This window comes from Epinephelus lanceolatus, chromosome 15 (genome assembly GCF_041903045.1).
Source record: "Epinephelus lanceolatus isolate andai-2023 chromosome 15, ASM4190304v1, whole genome shotgun sequence".
Lineage (NCBI taxonomy): Eukaryota > Metazoa > Chordata > Actinopteri > Perciformes > Serranidae > Epinephelus > Epinephelus lanceolatus.
Genome location: NC_135748.1, coordinates 8,818,668 through 8,842,191, shown reverse-complemented (window position 1 = coordinate 8,842,191; position 23,524 = coordinate 8,818,668). Strand labels below are relative to the sequence as shown.

At 39.6% G+C, this 23,524-nt stretch overlaps 1 protein-coding gene across 5 annotated transcripts in view; it reads right to left on the bottom strand.

The window, feature by feature from the left end:
* Positions 1-23,281, bottom strand: part of LOC117267087 (apoptosis-stimulating of p53 protein 1-like) — a 76,000-nt gene extending 52,719 nt beyond the window's left edge. For 4 of the 5 annotated variants that reach the window (XM_033642729.2, XM_033642730.2, XM_033642731.2 and 1 more), the window contains exon 1: positions 8,779-9,072. In XM_033642729.2, the coding sequence (XP_033498620.2) occupies positions 8,779-8,922 (144 nt within the window). In that variant the 5' untranslated portion in view covers positions 8,923-9,072. Of the gene's footprint in view, positions 1-8,778; positions 9,073-22,793 lie in introns of those variants that run through there. The other variant, XM_033642732.2, reaches the window with a different exon arrangement.
* Positions 23,282-23,524: the final 243 nt, after the last annotated feature.

The following is a 23,524-nucleotide window of genomic DNA, read 5'->3' as shown; positions in this document are numbered from 1 at the left end:
TGGGTGGCACGGGTGTGATGTTTTGACATGTCATACTTGCAACCCACTGTGGGAGATATAAAAAGTAGCTGATAGCAGTTAGCAGCTAACTCAAAGAAAAAGATGAGCGGCCAAAAAACGTCAGGGAGCTCCTTACACTTCAGAGCGGAGGACGAGATCAGCCACCATATAACAGGGATGGTAAATGATTGTTACCACCATGTTAATGCCATTGTTATTGTTTATAAAGCGCTGCCATCATGTATGTATATGTCACACTAGAGGCAGACACTGTCGTGTTACATGTCACGCCTGTCATGCCTCTTCTGCTTCAGCAAGGTGCGCATTCATATTAAAGTGGAAAATCTAGCTGAAAACACAAAGACAGTGAAGACTGGCTTAAATAAAGGTACATTAACATACAGAATGTGACTGCAAAGTGTCTCCAATGCACATAGATCAAGACAATCTGCATTAAATCCAATCAGGAACAGCCCATTTACATCCAGGAGGTTTAAGGCAACTTGGCCTGAAAAGCAACATAACAACCTGAGCTGCAGATGTGAATTTAATCTGATTAAATCATCAAAACATCAAGATACAACATATGTTAATGTCAAGTGATATGAAGGCCACTGCCACTGAGGTCTCTGGGAACGGAAATGAAGCAGACTATGTGTCAGCAGCCACTGATAACAGCAACTTGTAACAGGATACAGCAGTCCATCTGACTTGACAACACATTGATCACAGCTTTAATTACCTATCAATAACTGCTTGCATACAGACAAACAATTCCCTCTGGGCTCAGGACAAAGGTTTAACCTGGTCTAATTTTAATAAAATCAAAATGTAATTAATTTTATCTCATCATATTTAGTCGAAAACTTTCAGAAATGAAGTTTATCCAATTCTTTATTTAGTTTAGACTAATAGATCGAAGTAGAAGTATAGTATATTGCCAATATTATTACTATAAAGTTTTGGATTGGTTTATCATTTTTAAATCCAAGAGACCATCAATGTAAGGCATCTGTTGGTACCAAATGTGTCATGCTAGCTTGTGGTATTGCTCCAAAGTTAGGCTCAAGTTTGGCAAGGGAAAGACTGACATGGCCATTTTTACAGGGGTCCCTTGACCTCTCACCTTAAGATATCTGAATGAAAATGGGCTCTGTTGGTACTCATGGGTCTCCTCTCTACAGATATACCTAGTTTATGCTAGTCCCATGCAGTTTTGGGCAATAACCAGTTTTTTGCATGCAGAAAAAATCTATTACTTTCATCCATTCTTAAATAGTGTACTTGGATATTTCTGCGTACCAGGGTCCCCAGAAAGTCTTGGAACTGCATAAATTGGGTATGACTGGAAAGCTAAGACTTTTAGATTCAATGAACCCAGTTTTTTTTGTGTGTGATGATGTTTGCCTCTATAGTAGCCATTTAATTGTCGTGGGACCATTTATTGACCTTGACCTCAATGTATAAAATGACCTATTGTGACCTCCAGAATAATCACAGCCTCATGAAACTTCACAAGCACAAAACAAGAGACCCCAGTCATTTAAAGGATGTTTGGTTTTCATAGGTATATCGACAATAAGGGGGTTCCTCAGCATATTCCAGAACAGAAGTGCTCCCATTAAGTCCTTGATTCTTGACCATTTTAATCAATTTTCAAGTGGTCAAAAAAATATTAAATTCTGCACAAAATCTGTATAACAAATGGTACCAGCCCATAAATTGCTGCAATGGTCAACATATACTTCCATCATAATTCTAAACCTTTATACACTCTAAACTTTACAAGTTTGATCAGTGCCTAACCAAACAATATGTTTGATAAAATATGCTGAGCTGTGTCTCAAATTAATCTTCAGGTTCCTAGCTTTCAGATGATGTTTCATCACATTCTCATTCCCAACTGTGGAAATATCAACGTTTCGTTTCTTGCCCTATGCATCAAACTGTGATGCTCTAGTACCACTTCAGCGTCAGTTTTGGACGCTCAAGGAAAGTGTCTCACTTTTCACTCGTTACATGCATACAGACAAAATAAACTCAAACCAATGTAGATTTACTTTGTTTTATGGGTTAGGCAACAAAAGTACGTGGCTAGGTTTAGAAAAAAGACCATGTTTTGGCCTAAAATAAGGACATTTGTTACTAATGTAAAGTTTGGTATGTCACGTGACATACATGACTTTTACTTTGACTTTAAGTTTTACATGGGAAGTGAACACCAGTCTCCTGGGTGTAAGTCCTGTGCTTGATTGATTTATCCACTATCTACTCCTTCCCACCCTACACAGACTTTCTTGCTCGCATCTCCGTTGCTCAGAGCATCAAATAATGACACTGCACAGTGCGTCTCATACAAACACCAAAGGGTGCCTCGGTCCATTATAATCAGAAACTGGGGCGACTGTTGGGAGTGAGAACGCCCTGAATGTATACCACTTCTCCACTTCTATGTGGCGTTTACTCTTGACCTGCTATTTCCCCTAAAGAGCTCCTGTCCCCCCCTAATAAAGAGAAAAATGGGTCTATGGCAGGTCTCTAATGGTTAGCATATCTAAAAAAGCGACAGATAACTTCAAAGTATCAGCCTGGTAGCAATGATCCCCTCTGGAATCATTTTGTTATCAAATGTTATCAATCCGAATTCTGCAGCCCAAAAGATTAAAATAGCAATCAGAAAAGGACATCCTGTGTTATCGCCAGTGATGTCACTGCCAATGTCACTGGTGATGTCATGGCAGATAGTCAGTCAACAGTTGAAAGATAAATTTAGGGTAATCTGGGATAGGAACACGCAGGCACACTGAGGCACACACACAGATACAGATACACTTTTAATCTCAATGCTGCCTTTTCTCCCTCTCTCTCTCTCTCACACACATACACACACACACACACACACACAGACAAACACGCACATTAAATTGTCCTCTGTCCACACACAAAGGCAGACACGCACTTAAAATATATACTGTACACTAATCCACAGTATTCTCTACACCTGTCCCAGATCATGTAAAGTAATCTGTGGTTGCATGCAGACAGACTGAGCAGGGACACATTCTCTAAAGCTTGGATTAGACACACACAAACACCCATATAAAAACAGGCATGCAAACCCTGCAGACACAGCAGGGGTTTTACTAGTCCGCAAATCATTTAAAGTAGGCTAATCGTGGCCTCATGAGGGCTGTAATGTTTCTGTTCTACATGGTAGAAAACAGCATTTGTTACACTAAAGGGCTGGTGGCAGAGATCAAAGGCTGTTTCATATAATCAAATCATTCCAAGTGGTTTTCTCATTTGAGGCAGATATCAACAAGATACTCATAATTCCCTGAAAACACTATCAAAAATATTGACAATGCAGCACACACACTGTGATTTGGCATAGTTGAGACCCTGATCAAGCATGCAGAGTCTCCGCAGTTTCGCTAAATGTCTTAATATCTGGGGTATCGTCACAGGGGTCCAGTAGTAGTAGTAGGTCCAGACAGTATCAGTTGGTCTTTTAGAATTAATGACAAAATAATGGGTAATTGTATAATTATTAAGGGAGGAAAGTGAGGTGCATGAAAAATATTCAGATAATTCAAAACATAAAGAAATTATTTGTTATTTCCTAATGCAAGGAACTTTTATTTTGTTCTCTCTTAAGAAAAACAAGCACAAAAGTAACACTCTTCATTTTCACTTACAGGTGGGCTAGAAAGTTTTATTTTGGTGTCACTGGGCAAAAATCCCATAAATAAACCTTGAGCATGCTGTAATTCGAGTGGACTGAAAGAAAACTAGACTTCTGTTCCTCCTCTTAGCTCTGATTTTAGAATTTAGAAAATCTAGCCCGTGACGGGAGACTTTGGCCAATCACAGGTCATTTCAGAGAGACGGAGTTCCTACTGGCTGTTCTACAAATGCAGATGTGCTTGCACGTCCCTTGAGATGGTGAAAGCCTGATTCAATGACAGAGAATTCTGCAGAGAAAGTCGCCAACAACTGCCTACATAGCAAAGCAACCCAAAAAAGGAAAACAAACTGATCAAAGAAGAAAGTCTAGAAACACGTGGCAATATCGGCAAAGTGTTTCAGGGAGATAATGTTGCTAATAGTTTAGCCTTGTGCTAACTGGAACCAGAGGCTCACACCTGGGGCTCCAAGTTTACATTTATGTTGCTAATGTTAGAGCATCAAATCACAGTGTGTCCTCCGCCTCACTTCCTGCGGCAACAAACCACCTCGCCAGGAGACCAGCAGGCGGCAGTTCCAGAGTCAGACCCCAAGTTAGTGGCCGCAGCAACCTGAGTCCAGCCAGCACAAACCTCAGCTACAGAGAACCGGACAGCCCTGACTCCCCGCTGGATCAGCAAACTTTTTGTTGCTGCTGTTACAAAGGTTAGACTCGGCGGTGTTGCTGGCCACCAGCCCGCTGTGTCACTGAGCGCTGGGGTTGGCTGAATTTCAGGCACTAAAGCCACCACCTGAAGTTCTGTGCCAAGCTAGTGCCCAGGGGAGTGAGGAAGAGGGACCAGGTGGTCGCTAGCTAATTCTTTTTTCATTTTGGTCTGATAAAAAAAGAGCGCCTCTTTGCCTTCCAAGTGTCTGCAAACTCTACAATTATATAAGATTAAATAAATGAATGTATGGGAAGCACTGTGTGACAATATGAAATGTGTGCACCCATGGTTGTCTGGTGGGAGGGGCTTAGGACAGAGGGGAGAGCTGCTGGAGAAGAGTGTATTTTCATTTTCTGCCAGTTTTTTTCTTTCCTTTTCCAGTTTTCTGCCGACCCCAGCATTAATTGGAAACCCTCATTTTAGTGACCAACAACCTATGTTGATCTACCAAACCCTGTGTTAAACATTTTGCGTATGATTAACTGAGAGCAAAACAAACACTATTCTACACATCTCTGGTACTATCCTGCATCAAATTCTGGAAATCTCAAAAGAACTAAATTAAAAGCACTCCTCCTACTGTGGTTTATTCTCTGGAACAGAACTGCATCAATAGCAGGGAGAAAAGCTTCAGGCCTGAGATCACAGAACTGGCCACCCTCTGATAGTTTTCATTTCACTGGACTGCATTCACACAGACCTTTATCAAAAGCACATGACATTTCGCCTCTCATTCTCACACACACACACACACACACACACACACACACACTCATACATCAATAGCAGCAGACCATGCAGGGCAGTGCCCTGGTTATTGGGAGCATTTTGGGGTTGACTATGTTTCTCAAGGACATTTCAGCATGTGGACAACAGGAGCCCTGGTTTCTAGTTTCCGCGCCCCTGCAGTTGACATTTTCTTCTTTAAATGTGTGTGTGTGTGTGTGTGTAGATGTCTAAAATACACTGCTTTTAGTATCCTGATTTATTACTATACTATTTCCAAGTATTAGCAATCATTAAAGGACTTTAGTACAAATTGCATCTCCTCTTCCAAACTATTATTCTCTGATAGTAATAAACTGATAGAAAATAGAAGCCAACACTATTTATACAAGTGTGAAAATGTTTTTGTGATATTTCAATATTTTTCAAATTTTTGCCATTTCCACTCAGGTTTTCTTTTCTTTCTTTCTTTTTTTAGACGCAAACATAAAAATGTGAATGAAAGCACACCTACTGTGACAGTAGGTCAATAAAATGCCTGACACTGAAGAAGCTAAATGGAATTCCTTCTTATTCATTTTAGAAACCTAATCTGCTGTTTACACCCACTGTGGACTTTCAATATGTGCACTACAGTGTACATTACAGTATATCACCCTCTATAGATAGACTAGATATAAAGGTCAAAAGCAGGCCAGGCTTACCACAGCATTAAACTTTATATTGCTGTTAAATGGCTACTCTACCAGCAAATATGTATTTCATTGTGTCTGTAGAACTACCTATAAAAAGATGAAACATTCCCATATCAATGCATAAAAATCTATACAAAAATAACTTTTTGTCACATTTGCTGAAACTGTCACTACATCCACATAGTAGTACATGAGACAGATAGTCTGTGACAAAAAATCGGATTCTTGCTAGAATCTACTGCAGCTTATGGAAAACAACCAATCAGAGCTGAGGAGTCTTTAACGCAGCTGTCAATCATGTCAATCACTGCTCTTGAACTGCTGTCAGACTAGGCAGTGCTGATCAAATATGAATAAAGATTTTTACTGCATTACCTATTTCTCATCTCAAATGTTCGTAGAAACATATTTTAGTGTACTGTTTAGCTGTAAAATGAGAAGGCTGCTTCAGTCGGTGAGTGTTGTTTAGTTTTTTGGCTTGACTGTTTCCAAAATGATGGCTAGGTCAAAAACTTCCTAATTTTACAGCAATGCAGCAACATAATCTTGATTCATATTTCATCAGCGCTGCCTAGTTTGATAGTTTTACCGCAAGTCAGGAGCAGTGATTGACAACTGGGGTAGAGACACCTCTCCTCTGATTAGTTCACTCATGTATGGTAATGTCATTAAAGCACTACTGCTGCATTCATGTGGTCCTTGGATGGTCCCGTTTCCCACGCTGGGAGGTCATTCTTCTGATTACATTTTTTTCCCTGTTAAAGGTCTTTTTTGGGGGAGTTTTTCCTTATCTGCTGTGAGGGTCCAAAGGACAGAGGGATGTCGTATGCTGTAAAGCCCCCTGAGGCAAATTGTGATTTGTGATATTGGGCTTTATAAATAAAAGTGATTGAGTGATTGATTGAATTTGGCATGTTCATGAGCTTTAAGTAATAATGTGGAAACAATGTAGGCACTACAAAGAGGATGTGTTGTATTTTATTGCTCAGAGCATTTAAACAACAGTGATTTTGTCCCAGACTTGTTGCTGCACCGGTACATCTCTTAAAACTACAAAAATATTCCTTTATCTGACTACTGCTAATGAATAACTTTTGTAACTAATTAAGGGTGCTCCACAGTAACTAACAGTGACAGCCTATCATCATATTATTATTACATGTGAGCAAAAAATTGACATGCAATAAATTAACTTTCTGAGTTCTTGTTCTGACTTGAGGGGGTGTTCACATGAATTTTCCCAGTTGGGAAAATTTTAATGATTATTCCTACACCACATAAATGAAGGGTACAAAGAGGCAGAAAATATAATTCATAAATAATAATTATGAATATGTACTACTGTGTGGTTACAGTGAAAGTTTCAGCAAATAACAAAAAGTTACATTTTTTAAAAGTAACCAACTGTAGCTCTGAGTTAACATCACAGAACATATATAATAGTGATCTAAGAATATTTGTAAAATACAAAATGAAGTTACAAGTGCATTAAAGTTATGATCATTGTCAATAAGGCTGCCCCCTAATAGTCAACAAAATGTTAGTCAACCAGAAAGGTCATTAGTCGGCAAGATTTCATCACTCGCTTAGTTGCAGAAAAAACAAACAAATGTGAAACTCTATTAGGAGCTGCACCTTGTCAAAATAAATCAGTAACTATATAACTGTACCATGTGGGAATTTTATTTGAAAGGACAGACACAGGAAGTGGCCATGCTCAGCAGTCAGACAAGAGCCACATTAATTTACAGGGCTGGTACCTGCTGTTATTACAAAGGAGAGTTAATAACATGTCGGGTAGGAAATCCAAATTGTGGGATCATTTTAAGAAGGTGAAGGATGAACCCAAGGTGATATGTAAACATGCCACTTAGCACAATCATTACTGCTTTGCCAACAACGTCATTAACAGGCAGTTCGCTCAGTGTGTGACGTGCACTTGTAGATAAAATATAGGTCTATATTAATGGGTTCCATGTCATTGGTCCAACAGCCCACTGGTCCGACATCCCATTAGTCCGACGATCCGCGGTGCTGAACAGCTCCCGGCGGGCGTATTTCTACCTTGATGGTGCGCCGCGACCGGCTCTGGGTCAGCTGGGAAAGGCTTGAGGCGAAGCAGGCTCACGGCTTATGTGTTTGTCACTTTCTTTTTCATTTTCACCCACACCATGATCTTTTCCTGACCCTAACCAAGTGTTTTTTGTGCCTAAACCTAACCAGACCTTAACCACAGGGCATCATGATGATTTCGGAACGGACTTCGGAGCAATAGGTTTAATATGGTCAGAACAATGGGCTGTCGGACCAATGGGCAGTTCCCTATTAATGAAGGTTCATTAGTACGATTTTGTATTTCTCTGTAATGTAGCACAGTGTTAACAATGTTACTTATACTTTTCTTTCTCAGATCTTGAATGTAAACCATTGTGATGGCCCACACAAAATCATTTGAACAACTAAATTAATGTCATAAATTAGACCAGTCGACTAATGGCCCTAAATGACTATTGGTTGACTGGGAAAATTCTTAGTCGGGGGCAGCCCAAATTGTCAATTTGAACGTAATAAACTCACAATGAGGCCAATGCCTTTCTATCAGCAACTGGGACTCACAAAAAATAACACACACACAGACAGATTGAGTTGAGGTTCCTAAATTGCCCCTGGTGTTGAATGTAGTGACTCTGGCTATTTTAGGCATTAGAGGGAGGAGGAGATAGTCAGAGGCAAGAGTGACAAACAGTCTTGTCTTTTCTGTTTGTGTGTCTGTTGCAAAATTAACACATCAACATTCATTTTATTAGTTACTCCAAGACATTTCAACGCAGTGTGTTAATTTGTTTGAAGGTAGGGTGTGTCAATAGGAAGAAAACTAAACCCAAACTGAAGCAAGTACCAGTCTTCAGTGATATGAATAAATGTGTCTGAGTCAAAATAAAGTGAAGCTGTCTGTCACTCACCGATGGTTTGGTTTTCTTGGCTCTTAGCTGCTTCTTCTTCTTCTTCTTCTTCTTCTTCTTCTTCTGTTTCCTGCATTGACTCAGTTTGAGGTTCTTGGACACAAACACCAGCCGCTCCAGCACCAGCCCAAAGAAACGCTTCATTGGAACACCATCGACCAAGAACACACACAGTAGATTGTGTGTGTGCGCATATGTGCATGTGTGTGCTTGGTATTTAAATCATTAGTGGTGTCAGATAGAGAAAGTGGCGTCTTTGAAGAAGAGAGAGTGTTTGAAATGTGTGAATGTCAGAGTGTGTACGCGCAAGGGTAGGAAATACAAATATAAGAGTGTGTGTCATGAAGGGAGGAGGGGAGGGAGGGAGGGAGGGGAGTCGCCTTTCAGTAAATATGAGGAGAGGGAGAGAGGGTGAGGAGGTAAGGGTGATGGGAGATCACACAGAGAATCTTGACACTTTTCATGCCTGTTAGTGGGAGCAGACCGTGATATTGAGCTGATATTGGTTTTTACAACAGATCTGATATGGTCCATAAACACAGTCCATCTCTAATATGATAGAAGTGCTTCTGTTTTTATTGTTGGGATGATAAAGTCAGAGGTGTGACCATAAAAATCATCTGAGTGAGGTGGAAGAATTTTACTCATCAGCAAAAAAATGTAATTCTTACATGGCCTCATGGACCTTTACCAAATTCCCTGCAACTACAGAGATGTAGCAAGTAACTCTGTTTTAGGTTGTTTATCACTATCAGAAAACCGTAAGAACATAAACATGTTGTGCAAATCAGGCTGTTCTCATGTACTGTTTGTACATATGCTGACAAAAAAGTAGCCTAATACACCAGAATTTGTATATAACCCGCGTAATCATGGACCAGTAAATTGTTTATAACACAATTAATTGTGAAGGTTGCAATCATTGTGAAGGTTGTGTCCAATGTGCTGACAGAAGTAAAGAAGTAAGTTGGATAAAGAGCAAGACGAGTCAGGCTGGGGGGGTGGACGGATCAAACAAAATCAGGGCCAGTGTTGGGAACCAAGTGAAAACAAGTAAACTTGGAGTTATTTTAAGGCACGTCATCACCATGTATCTTTTCCTAAACCTAACCTAAGTAATTTTACTTGCCTAAACCCAACTCTCATAACTTTACATTACATGCGTAATGTGACAACGCACATTACCTTCCTACCTTCCTTTCCTAAACCTAACCTACGTAACTAACTAACTAACTAACGTATCCATGATAAGTATGGAACATTACGTTAAGTACATTACGTGATGATGTCAAAGCATGCTTCTTTGGCTAAACCTAACTTTAATAATTTTACGTTACATACGTAATGTGACAACGCCCAACCATGTTTCCTTTCCTTAACCTAACCTATGTAACTTTACAATAAGTATGTAACATTACATTACGTTAAGTACATAACGTGATGACGTCAAAGCATGCTTCTTTGGCTAAACCTAACCTACGTAACTTTACTTGCCAAAACCTAACTTTGATAATTTTACGTTACATATGTAATGTGACAATGCCCAACCATGTTTCCTTTCCTAAACCTAACCTATGTAATTTTACTTGCCTAAACCTAACTTTCATAACTTTATGTTACATACATAATGTGACAACGCTCAACCATGTTTTCTTTACTAAACTTAATCTATGAAACTTTATATGTAGCTTTATGTTAAGTACATAACGTGATGTCGCCCAAGCATGTTTCTTAAACCTAACCTACGTAACTTTACTTTCCTAAACCTAACCTAAGTAATTTTACTTTCCTAACTTTATGTTAATTAGTAATGTGACAATGCCACATGTTTCCTTTCCTAAACCTAACCTACATAACTTTAGGATAAGTATGTAACTAAGTATGTAATAGGATAAGTATACAACATTACAACACCATTTGTGGGGGGCGCTTGTTCATTAAATATCATATGAACTGTTGTATTTACATTTTCGTAAGATACCATATAAGGATAAGAACACATAAGGATATATTGTGCAAATATATTTTCTGTTTTATTTTTCCCCAGTTACATTTTGTTTTTATTAAAACCTCATATATACAGCAGCTGTGGCTCAGGAGGTAGTGAAAGTTGTCCCCTGATTGGATGATCTGCGCTTCAATCCACAGATCCTCCAGTGTGCATGTCAAAGTATCTTTGGCCAAAACACTGAACATCAAATTGCATGTGAGTGCGTGTGAATGGTTAAATGAGTAACACATCGCAGCTTGTATGGAAACCTTGGCCACCAGTGTATTAATGTGTGTGTGAATGGGTGAGAGTGACATGTAGTGTAAAAGCGTTTTGAGTGATTGGAAGACTAAAAAGGCGCCATACAAATGCAGTCCATTTACCAAATCCATACATAACATTCATTAGATTACTGTTCCATTGGAAGAGTAATCACGTTTTTTTTTTATTTATTTATTTTTTTTGTAAAATGTACACTTTATATATGTATAAGACAGCTAGTAGCCAAGTCTGAACTTATTTGAGTCCACCAATAATTTGAAACAGGTTTTCTGACAAATGCTAAAATACCCCTCGAACCTTTCTTGCCAAACATTTGTCACTTACCAAATAATGTTAAATTAATTTCATGCAATAGTTTTCTCATCATCGGATATGTAGATTATGACACAACTAACGGCTTGATTAGTTTGAGCATGTGACAATTGTCAAGTCTTAAAAAAGTCCCAGACGTACTGATGCCAAAACTATTTTGTTTTTAGCTCTGAGTCCAGGAGAGCTGGAGCCGGCAAGGTCACTTGAGGTCAACACTGACACCTCCTCTTACAAAATCATCAACAGCACAACACTGAAACATATTACAGTAGGCTTTTTAACCTCTACTTACACACTAATGATTTATCAGCCTTTTATTTGCATGTAACTGTCATGGTTATGTTTGATGAGTATTTCGTCGGAAGCAATATGGAAATCTTCTATCTTTAACTGTGCTTTTACTGTATCATTGTACACTTCAGGGTGTTTTTGAATGTTTCACAGGCAATTATTGAGACTAGCTAACTAAAAATAATCATGACAACTTTACTTTTTTAGATACTAAATATCAACACAAGAACCAGCAGCAATATTAGCTAAACCTCTCTGTATAGATGTGTTAGTTTGTCACAGTGGTGTGGAGTGAAGCTGTCCAGAAGCTGCAGTGGTAACGCTGGAGGGGAGAGATTAGAGAGGGTACACTGATATACTGCAGCATGACTGCACTATTACACACACACACAGAAAGGACACAGAAGGTACATTGGCAGAGGAGCTGTCTCATGCGCTCTCTGTGTCACACACACAAGGTCACATGTTCGGTGCATGTGCTCAAAAGAGACACATTGAGCCCTCTATCACTTCTATAGGAATTGACAGAAAATCATTAGACGGTTCAGAGGAAACCAGACAGACAAAAGAGGAGAACCATCATTACCTTAAACAAACCAACAATAAGAAAGTGTCCTAACCTCTGTTTTCTGTCTGTTTACCGTCTACTCTTCTCCTCCGTCTTGACCTCTTTGTCACCCTGCTTACACACGATCATAAATCTTTCGTCACAGATTAGTTCTCGTGTGGATCTGACTGATATTTATGTCCCACAATCCCTTGAAACTGCTGCCAAGAGAGGCCCTACTAAAGTACAACCCTTTACTTGAAGCACTTCACTGATCAAAATGAATTGAAAATAAATATACAGGAATTTGGAGCATCATTAGACATTTTAGGATGGGGTAACAATCATCATGAGGGTCATATCAACACTGTAATTTGAGTTCATTAGAGAGGAGGCAGTGTTTTATTATTGATGATAGAAGCACTTTCTGTGACTGCCATATTCATGCTACGGGTCTCAGAGGAAATTAAGATGTACTGCCTTGTAAGACTGAGAAAGAGAGAGGTGTGTGTGTGTGTGTGTGTGTGTGTGTGTGTGTGTGTGTGTGTGTCCACAGGAACTGAGATTTTTATAAACAAAATGTTCTTCCAAGTTCTTCAAAGGGACAGTGTTGTACTTCCACCCACTACAGACAATACAACCACATAGTGTAACAGAGATAGTCAGATTCACACACACACACACACACACACACACACACAGAAAACTCATTGCAAGAATAAGAACCGGTGGCCTAAGTCAGCTGCTACAGTGAATGTGTGTTTTTCTAGGACATAGTAAGAGTGGTGAAAGTCACATGGGCATGGCACAGTGCTCATCAGCTGTCAGCAGCTGCCCACTGAAAGGACAACTGTATAGAGGACTGAAATCACCCAAAACCAGGTTCTGTTCCAGAAGTAAGAAAAAAAAACAAAAACACAGATGAGCAAAGCAGCTCTTTTCAGTGCACCGAATCACTAGAATATGTTCATTACAACAGATTTGTTCATAGGAGTTGTTCAAAGAATTGTTCAGTGATTACCAGGACACCAACTGCATTTATTCCCACTCACTGAACTGAAACACAGCTTAATGTTCAGTTCAGCTCACTAACTAGTGAAGTGAGCACAGAGAATTTAGTGGGATAAAGATACTGTTTGCAAACTGAAAGCTGAAGTCCGACCCTTCAGCATGAGCGTTTTCATGACATCTAATTATTAAGTTGCTTGCAAATGACTGATAGCTCACGTGAACTGAGATCATTTCAGGAAGTAATTCAGTTCAGTTCCTTTACCCAAAAGATTCATTATTTTGAATGAAATGTTCACAAACAACGCAGCACTAAGTCAAAAGGTCACTGACTTGTGAAACAACATTAATAACTAAAAATCCAGTCTTGGAATATTAATATCATTGTTTATTATTTAAGTTTTTGTCTGCCTTTAACAAACACTATTTCCCAAAGTCACTTTTCGACAAGAGGTGAGTCCATGAGTGAGTCGAGGGGTCGGGGTTACTAACACGTCTGTAATAACTGCAGGACAGAGAGGACTCAATGCTGTACTATGTTTCAGACAGCAGAGAACACCAAACATTGGAAGAAATGAAATGACTTTAGATTTGACTTTAAATTTTCATGGGAGCTGTAGTTTTAACCCAGTTAAAATCACAAAGGTTTGAATTTATTATTGCAAATGATGTTATGGATGCTTTTTCTCAAAGCATGGAAAGTAAACCCCAGGGACATGCCTAATTTTCTCAGCAAGGCCAATAAAGTTACAGAAGCTAGTTGAACAGAGGCTAGCCAAGATGTGATGTCGTAACATCTGCTCTCTAAAATATGCCCTAAAGCAACAATTATCATAAAGTCTTTGAATTTGCGTGCTTAGTTTATTTTTTGTAAATGTGAACTATGTAATTGGATTCTGACCACACTGCTGTAGCTTTTCTGTTTGTGTTGCTACTGTAGTAAATCATTTTAAATGATGATAGACTGTGGTGGGATCTGGGGTGTAGTGTGCTTATACCTGCTGTGCCAACCACTGAAAGACAGTGGTCCTCCTGGGTGTGAAATGGTTTTCCGACTGTTCCATCTGTCAGACTCTTGTTACGTCTGCCCAATGGTTTTTTTCTTTCCAAGTTCAGTCCATTGTCCTGACTCTTCCTATGTGTATTGTTGCAGTTCCTAAAATACATTGCATGTCTTCTTACAAGATCTTGGGCCACACCTAGGACTGGGCAATATGGAGAAAAACTCAATATCATGATCTTTTTGACCAAATACCTTGATATCAATATTCAAGCTGTTCTCTTGCACTGTTCCTATGTACAGTCAGGTCCATAATTATTTGAACAATGATACAGTTGTCATCATTTTGGCTCTGTACACCACCACAATGGGGTTTACTTTAGCAGGATGAAAGCTGAAGTGTTTGGGGCACCATTATCTGCTCAGATTCAACTAAATGCTTCAAAACTCATTAGACGATGCTTCACAGTGCAGTTGGACAATGACCTGAAGCATATTGCAAAAGCAACCAAAGACATTTTTAAGGCAAAGAAGTGGAATGTTCTGCAACGGCCAAGTCATATCATCTGACCTGAATCCAACTGAGCATGCGTTTCTCTTGCTGAAGCCAAAACTGAGGGCAAAACACCCAAAACACAAGCAGGAAGTGCAGACGGCTGCAGTAAAGGGCTGGCAGAGCATCACCAGGGAAGAAACCCAGCATCTGATGATGCCTATGTGTCCAACACTTCAGGCAGTCATTGACTGTAAAGGATTTGCAACCAAGTATTAAAACTGACTGTTTAATTGATGATTATGTTAGTTTGTCCAAATACGTATGAGCCCTTAAAGTTGGGGGACTGTGTGAAGAAATGGTTGTAATTCCTCCATGGTTCATACTATATTTTTGAAAAAAGCCTTAAATGAAAGCTGAGAGTCTGCACTTTAAGTGGGTATTCATTGTTTCATTTAAAACCCATTGTGGTGGTGTACAGAGCCAAAATGATGACAACTGTATCATTGTCCAAATAATTATGGACCTGACTGTATATCTATAAAAATTAATGTACCAGAATTTGTATGTAAGCCATGTTATCATGAGCCAGTAATGCGTATGTAACCCTCGAACTCGAAAAGGCTACGATGACATGATGAATGCGTTGACTGGAGTAAAGAAGTTCATAGCATAGACCCTTTTAGGGCCGACGTCATGATGACTTTAATTAGCTGGAGGCAAAACACGACTCGCCACACAGGGCTGTAGGCTACATAGGAGTCTTACAATGTCGCCTTTTTGTGTTATTGGGAGCCAGAATAGAAGGAGTCATGGCTCAAAACTTGAGTTTTATCGCACACCAGCCACCATTGCCCATTAAAAAAACAAAGACAACTATGCCATACGATGGAAGGACTGGAATGAGGTGATCATCAAAAATGCTCACATGTGCAGCGCACACTTGATATCAGGCTACGGCAAAACAGTATTTACTGTTATAGAGATGAATAACGTTGTGTGTATTAAGCATTATCATGTCCACCTAATCAGAAATTGTGGAGGTATTAACAGGATTATTGGAGTTCTCCGTAACGCTAACTTTTTAGTGCTTCAGTTAACGTTAACTCTGACAGGAAAACAAACTGGAGGAGATCGTTCAAGTGCCATCCTCCTTTGTAAGATTGGCATAGTAATCAACAACAAAGCCGGTCGTCCCACCTTCAGCAATCCTGTCAAATCATCCATCCACAGAGTGAGAGCATACAGGTCAGCCTGTTTGGTCCTGTTGGCCAGTGTTTCCTTATTCAAATAGCACTCGCAGTCCCAGAGAGTGAGCGACCTGACATAGTGCTTTCGTAAATTCAGTCTGACACTCAACACTAAAATAAGAGCCTTGTTGGTCGAATAAACAGAGCATTACATTTCTATATGAATTAACGACTGGTTAATTACACACAAGTTAATCACACATTCACTCCACTTGGCGTGCCTACAGAGCACTCTGCCACTCTTAGAGTGCGATGCTCTGGATAACCCGATCGTACATTCCGACAGTTCTCCAGATTTATGAACGGTCCAGTTTGTGCCAGAGTGTGCTCCAGCACTTGGAATGAGTATTTCTGAATGCACCACTCACATCATCTTCCTCCACTGTCTAAAACAAGCTAACAGAACTTGCCAGCTAGCGTAAGCTAATGTCTGTGGAGAATTGTTTTGCCACCAGCTAAGCCCCGCTCACCAAAAAATATCATTAAGAGCATAAGTCCTTGTAAGTCAGGAGGACCGGTCTTTGTGCCCTGTGTGAAACCAGGTGAACTTTGACTTAAATTTTAAGGTACATCGTCACTATGTTTCATGTCCTAAACCTAACATGTTACGTAATGTTAGGTATGTACAGTAATGTCTCTCAACCATGTCTCTTTTTCTATACCTAACCTACGTAACTTTACTTTCCTAAACCTTACCTAAATAACGTTACTTTCCTAAACCTAACCTTCATAACTTTACTTTCCTAAAACCTACATAACTTAACTTCCCTAAACTTAACCTACATAACTCTACTTTCCTGAACCTAACCTACGTAACTTTACTTTACTTTCCTAAACCTAACCTTCATAACTTTACTTTCCTAAAACCTACGTAACTAAACTTCCCTAAACTTGACCTACATAACTCTTCTTTCCTGAACCTAACCTACGTAACTTTACTTTCCTAAACCTGTCCTACGTGACTTAATGTTAAATAGACCTGACAACACCATTTATGGGGTGCTAATTTGTTAGATACCATACGAACATTGTATGAGGATACGTTGTGATATTGTAGGGTTAACTATTGGTGCTTTCACAAAATATTTAAACAATGAGATTTTTGATTTATAATCATCAGTAATGTTGATATAAAGACTAAGTGGGTAAAGGCCAATAATGAACAGTCTGTTAAGTTCAGTATTAATAATAATTAATAATATAACATCACTTTAATGAGCCTTGAAAACCTGGAAAAGACAACACTCATATCAAGTCTCATATCACAATATTGATATACTACTGATATGTTGCCCGGCCCTAGCTAAGCCTGAACTCTTTTTGGTCTTAAATTAAATTAGGAAGATTCTTTAAGAGCAGCTGGTGGAAGCCCACATTAATAACCTCAATTTAATTGCTGTGATATCCTCAATCAAACAACAGTCTCCTCTCTAGTTAATGATCATCATGGGCATCTAGTGCAGGAGGGGAGGAAATCGCTGCCATTTATATACCACACATGAAGACATCCTGTTTTAGTCAATCCATCAAGCAAAATAAGGAAAGTATTACGTGCTGAGGAGAAAATAGCTCTGTCATAGTGTCCTTTCAGTGAGGCTGCTTCAAGTAACACCTGCTAATAAACCGCAGGGCTTTACATGTTTAAATGTGGAGTCAGATATTCAGTAGCACTTATTGAAAACAGGCTGATGGGTCTATATCGCATTACAATTACCCTTTAGGAAGTGGGCTGTCAAATTTTGGAGAGCAATGTACGATGAATGATTAGTGGAATGAGCCTATATCATGTTTTCAAGTGAATGCGCTTCTTAAATTATAATGGATATAAACAAAATGTTACTCCAGTGGTATCTCTAACAGAAGAATGATAATAACAAAACAACTTATATATCTGAAGACATTTAGTTTGAAGATCATGAGTAAAGCTTATGAATGAAAACAAGCAAGAGAGGAGAGAAACAAATCCTAAAGTAACACCAACTTCCCTGTTGGCAGTGTGTGTGTGTGTGTGTGTGTGTGTGTGTGTGTGTGTGTGTAAGTGAGACAGACCACAGTGGAACACAGTGACAGCTGGAGGTGATTTGCGTTTCAGACACCCCAGCTCCCACTGCCCACACCCAAGCACACATTCACTCACTCACACACACACCCAGATCAGTCAGTGCCGTCTCTATAGGAACTGCATGTGACCGGTGAAGCACGAGCTCCCAGCTCATTGAGGAAGCGACAGTCCTTACACTTCTGAAGAACTCTACAGTACCTCCCACTGTGTACGCCTCTAAGTTGTTTATGTTCATGGAAGTTTTCTACAAAATACATCTCCAGAACAACCTTACAGAAATCCCATAGCAATTTCAGTCAGTAAGAAACAGTTCCAACTTAGCCAAAACAAATCAATATTTAGGCTTATCAATTATTTATACAGTTTTATTTTTTCAACCCTGCAAAAAAGATAGAAAACTTTTCCAAGAATCTATTTTATGTCTGCTGTAACTCTCTGGTAGCCTCCATGCTGAAGGCATTTGAACACAGTCTGTTGTCTGAAGTTGTCACAAGTCCAAAACCAAATATGACCTCATGTTGTGTCAATCACATTTGCACACTGACTAAAAAACTTTCATCCATCATTAAAGTTTTAGTAACAGATATGATTTTCTGTGTTTATTAATCTACATTTTTTGCATCAATCAAAAGTCTTTAAAGAGGTGTTTGACCAAGAACCAATGAAGAAAATGTGGTGGCGGGACACAATGAGACAGAGGAACGAGTTGCACACTATCCTCTCATGGATCAGATAGCCTATTTTCAACAGGTCATATAGTAATATTCAGGTGGATGATGATGGCGAGGAGGAGGATGTAATAGAGGATGTGGTCCGCACACAGACAGAGAGAGAGAGAGTGTAAGTGTAGAGACAAAGAGGGAGGACAGTTCAGCCCCTTCATGTAGCCATGAGGTAGGTAGGTAGATAGGTAACTCTACTGGAGAGAAGCAAAGGAGAAAACTGGTCTTTTTATTTTGTCTCATCGCAAATTTTGGCAATGAATAGAACAATACACAAATGTTTGTTGTGTGCAAATGTGCAAAGGCCTTTATTCTGTAAGATATACTGTACTTTGTTGTTCTAACTTTTAGTATGTAGCATGTGATATTTAGTAAAGATGTACTGAGAGATCCATCAGTGACCAGAATATGATTATTTCCAGTTCGATCGGCTATGGCTGGTGACTGGCTGGTCAGTCTTAGATAGAGTCGAATGTATATGCTTGGACAGCACAATGTTTCATGTCGCACTAACAGCGACACAGACAGTACCACTGCAACATGTTCTCATTCCCAGATCATCAAAACACCAATGCTTTGTCACATGACTTTTCAGACCCTCTTAGCAACTTTACTTTTAAAAAAAAAAGCGACCAGCAACAAATTTAGTGACTTATTCAGACCATCAGGGAAAAAAAGTAAGTAATTCCGATAAGGGCTGCTCAGAGTGATCACAGTGAGTGCAGTAACCGTTTTGGCTGCATTCTTACATACAGCGCCTTTAAGTAAGATTCATCGCCTGGGGGACGTAAATGTCTCCACAAAAGTTTATGGGAATCAATACAATAGTTGGTGAGATATTTCAGTATGGACCAAAGTGGACCAACTGACAGACAGTCATTGCTCTTTAGCTAAGCCACTAACATGGCTAATAAATAGAATATCATGGTTTCACATGGAATACTGAATTTGTTCATGGGGAATATAAGTGGTGGCAGCAGCATTGCCAGCTCTCTACCCAGGAAAATATGTGTTGGCTGCTCAACATTTCAGAAAAAGTTGCCAGATGATATCATGCTCTGTTTTGCATTTGCTGTATCAGTCATGTGAGTTTCCCCGTGTTTGCAGAAGTGAGAGCTAAGCTGAGAGAAGGGTCGTATGGAAAGTGCTTTAGGAGTCATTACAGTTTTCCCAGCAGTCTGAACAATTAAGTTGACTAGCAGCTTTGGGCAAATTATTTTACAAGGGAAGTCAGGACTGAACATCACAAAGCTGTGAACACTGGGTGGACAATGGTAGAAGCTGAAACTCCCTACTTTGGAAAAAAGGATAAAAAGGAGGACTGAAGTGGGAAGAACACTGAGGGTGAGGTCAAGGGTCAAGGTAGAAGTGTTCTCTATGTTTCTGTTTCTCTCTCTCTTTCTCTGCAGTAAACACATCTCTATATCTTCAGTGTATTGTCAGACGCTGACAGTAGCCCAACCCAGCCACAAAGCACTGTAGTGTTTTCAGTGTGTGTGTGAGAGAGAGACAGAGGGAGCAATGAAGACAGAGGAAGATTGAGAGAGGAAGGACAGGATGGAAACAGGAATACTGATGGTTTACTTACTGTACTGTTGGGCTGCAGTGAGAAACTCTGTTTGATTGTGGGGAGGCTAAGAGGTTTTTACAATACGTTTTTGAGCCTTAGTCTGTACCATCAGCAAACTTCAGACTGTGTGTATGTTTATAACAGCCACTGACTGTTTTCTACTCACCAGAAACGTATCACGCATCAATAAGACATCCTTAAAAGTATTTAAAAACTTTTTTAAATTCTTTTTTAACTGCATTCTGTATTTGGCTGAGTAGTCGTGAATGAATGCATTTGTATGTTTATGGTGTATATATATGAAATTGCATCCTTCTAATCAAAATGTAAAAATGTTTCAACCAGTTATGGATGAGCAATTGCACTTAACAAACACACACACACACACACACACACACACACACCCTCTCTCAATAGTGTCAAAACACCCAGAAGAAGAGTAGAACTTCCAATTGAAACCTTCAAAATAAAAGCTTAATTGATGAATGTGATGCTATCATTTTTGAGTAATGCAACAAAAATGGAAATCACAAATGCATGTATTCATTGCCAGAAACTGTAGGTATATGGTAATTATGTATAGTAAAGTATCAAAAAATGTTATCGGTCTGCCAAAACAAACACGCTTGTCATATCAGAAGACTGGCAATTCCATCCCAGTCTCTTTCAGTTAGTGTGTCCAAGTATACTTGGGGGTGATACTGAACCCCACATTACCAGGTGGGACCTTGAATGGTAGCCACGGCCACCACTATATGAACATGTGTGTTAACTGGTGAATGTAAAAGCGCTTTGAATGGCTGGAAGACCAGAAAGGCCAGTGCAAGTCTATTAACCATTCACCATGTACCAGCAGTGGTAGAAGATCTTTTACCTAAGAATACCACAGTGCAGAAATACTCTGATACAAGTAATGTCCTGCATTCAAAAATGTACTCAAGTAAAAGTGCAAAAGTATTTGCATCAAAATATACCTAAAGTACAAAAAGTAAAAGTGCTCAGTGGCGGGTTGTAGAAGTAAGAACTTTCCTAAAGATGCTATCAACTTGTTACTGATGTAGCGAAGTAAAATGTACAGTATTCCCTTATGAGATGTAGTGGAGTAGAAGCAGTGTTGTAGTGGTAGTTGATGAGGTGGATGTACTACTAGGAAAATACGTAGGGAACCGAGGAAGAAGTGGGTACACTCTCCTGTATATTCCAATAGCAGGTGGGTATACTGTATAGCCAGAAGAAGAGGTGGGTATACTCCATATACCTGCGTAAACCCTCCACTGCACCACTGTATATGGGGTATATCCACCTCTTTTTCTGGCTGTTTACAGTATACTCACCTATCAGCGAAAAAGCCATTGGAATATATAGGAGAGTACACCCACTTCCTCCTCGGTTACCATCCCATTTACCTAGTGGTACACCCACCTCATGCAACACTGAATACCAGTATAAAGTAGCAGGAAAAAGGAAATGCATAGTAAAGTACAATAGGGTGGGAATATAATCAATACAGCATAGTATCACAATATTTTTGTGTGGCAATATTCTATCATCATACAGTGCCAAGTATCGGTATTTTATTATATAAATTAATAATATTACAAATACAAATAAACCTTTAGTCAGCCTACTAAAAAATATAATCAATTGTTTTTTCAGTCCACTAGATGCATTTTGCTGCTGCCAAAAAAAATGGCTGAGGTGAGATGAAAAGACTTAAAACTTTGTCTTATTAGATAAAGCAGATGCTGACGAAGTTTTTCTTTGGGGACATAATTTACAGTTGCAAAAAAGGTAATAAATCCCAATATATCCCAATATATTTTGTCACAATTCTCATCATATTGCAACATATTGAAAATTGTAATAATATTGTATCGTGACCTAAGTATCGCGATAATATCGTGTCGTGGATACACCGGTGATTCCCACCCCTTCTGTACAACTATTTCAAAAGCTGACATTTTGAAAACTTGGCGCACAACTTCCGGTTTTATTCTTTAAATTTGGCAACTTGATAGAGCTCAGGCACTCAGTACATGAGGGGGTTTAAATAGTGATGAAAGGTTTGTTTCTTTGAAGTTATTTATCACATATCACTGTAAAGCTCTGTACCTTCACTACCTTTAACAAAATAAAATCATTCTTTCATAAAAGTTTCACGCGCGCTGCTGTCCTGTCAATCATTATGGGAATTGTTGACGTGAATAAGCAGAGACAATGCGAGCGATAAACGGTGCTTTAAAATAAATAACTGGAAAAATGTATAAAAACGTGTTCATAATGAATATTTCAAATTCTAAAATGTCATTGAGGAACAATGTGAGCTTGCAGTTTAGCTCCACGTCCGGTGTTTGGACTGGGGACAGCCCTCACAGCTGGAGCTAGCTCTCAAGTCTTTAGCGGCGATTTTGTTGCATTGAGTTAACCAGGACAATACATTTTATACCAAGCATATCATACTAGAGACATTTCATCAATGAAAACTCACCGGCAACATTCCTGCTCCTCAGTCCTACTGTCCCGTTAGAAAAACAACTTTTCTCCTCCTTATTTCCCTCCGCAGGCTCCTCCGCTCTTCTTCTACTCTGCCTTTTCGGTCTTTTCCTCTGCTTTCAGGTAATTTTCCATACATCCAAATTCTTCTTCTTCGCTCTTCGGCCAGATATCCAGATGCTCTGAAAACTAAACTCCAGCTCCTCTGTCCACTTTCCTCTGTCAATCCCTCCCTCTTCCTTCCTCTCCCTCACTCACACACACACACACACACACACACACGCACGCACGCACGCACGCGCGCACACACGCACACACACACACACACACACACACACACACACTGAGTCTCTCTGTGATGTTTTACACCGGGAGAGGAAATACCAGTGGCTGTGAGAGAGCTGGAGACACCGTTTGTAGTTTCATTATCAGAATTTCACTGGTTTCTTGGTCAGTCAGCAGCGGGCGGTCCTCCGGTTTGGGCTGCAGGGTGAACTGGGTCACCGTCCCGATCATCCCTCCCATCTGCCCCCGGTCTCCTCCTCCTCCTCTCCTCCTCCTCCTCACGATAAATAGCCTGCAGGTTCAGTAGTGTATGTAGCAAAAATAAGTGGTGGAACAATCAGCAATATAAAAATCAATACTATTTTCCGGAGGTTTTAATTGACGTTATTTAGAGTGAGAGCGCCCCCCCTTCGGCCGTGTCAGCTGCAACTATGTTTTACT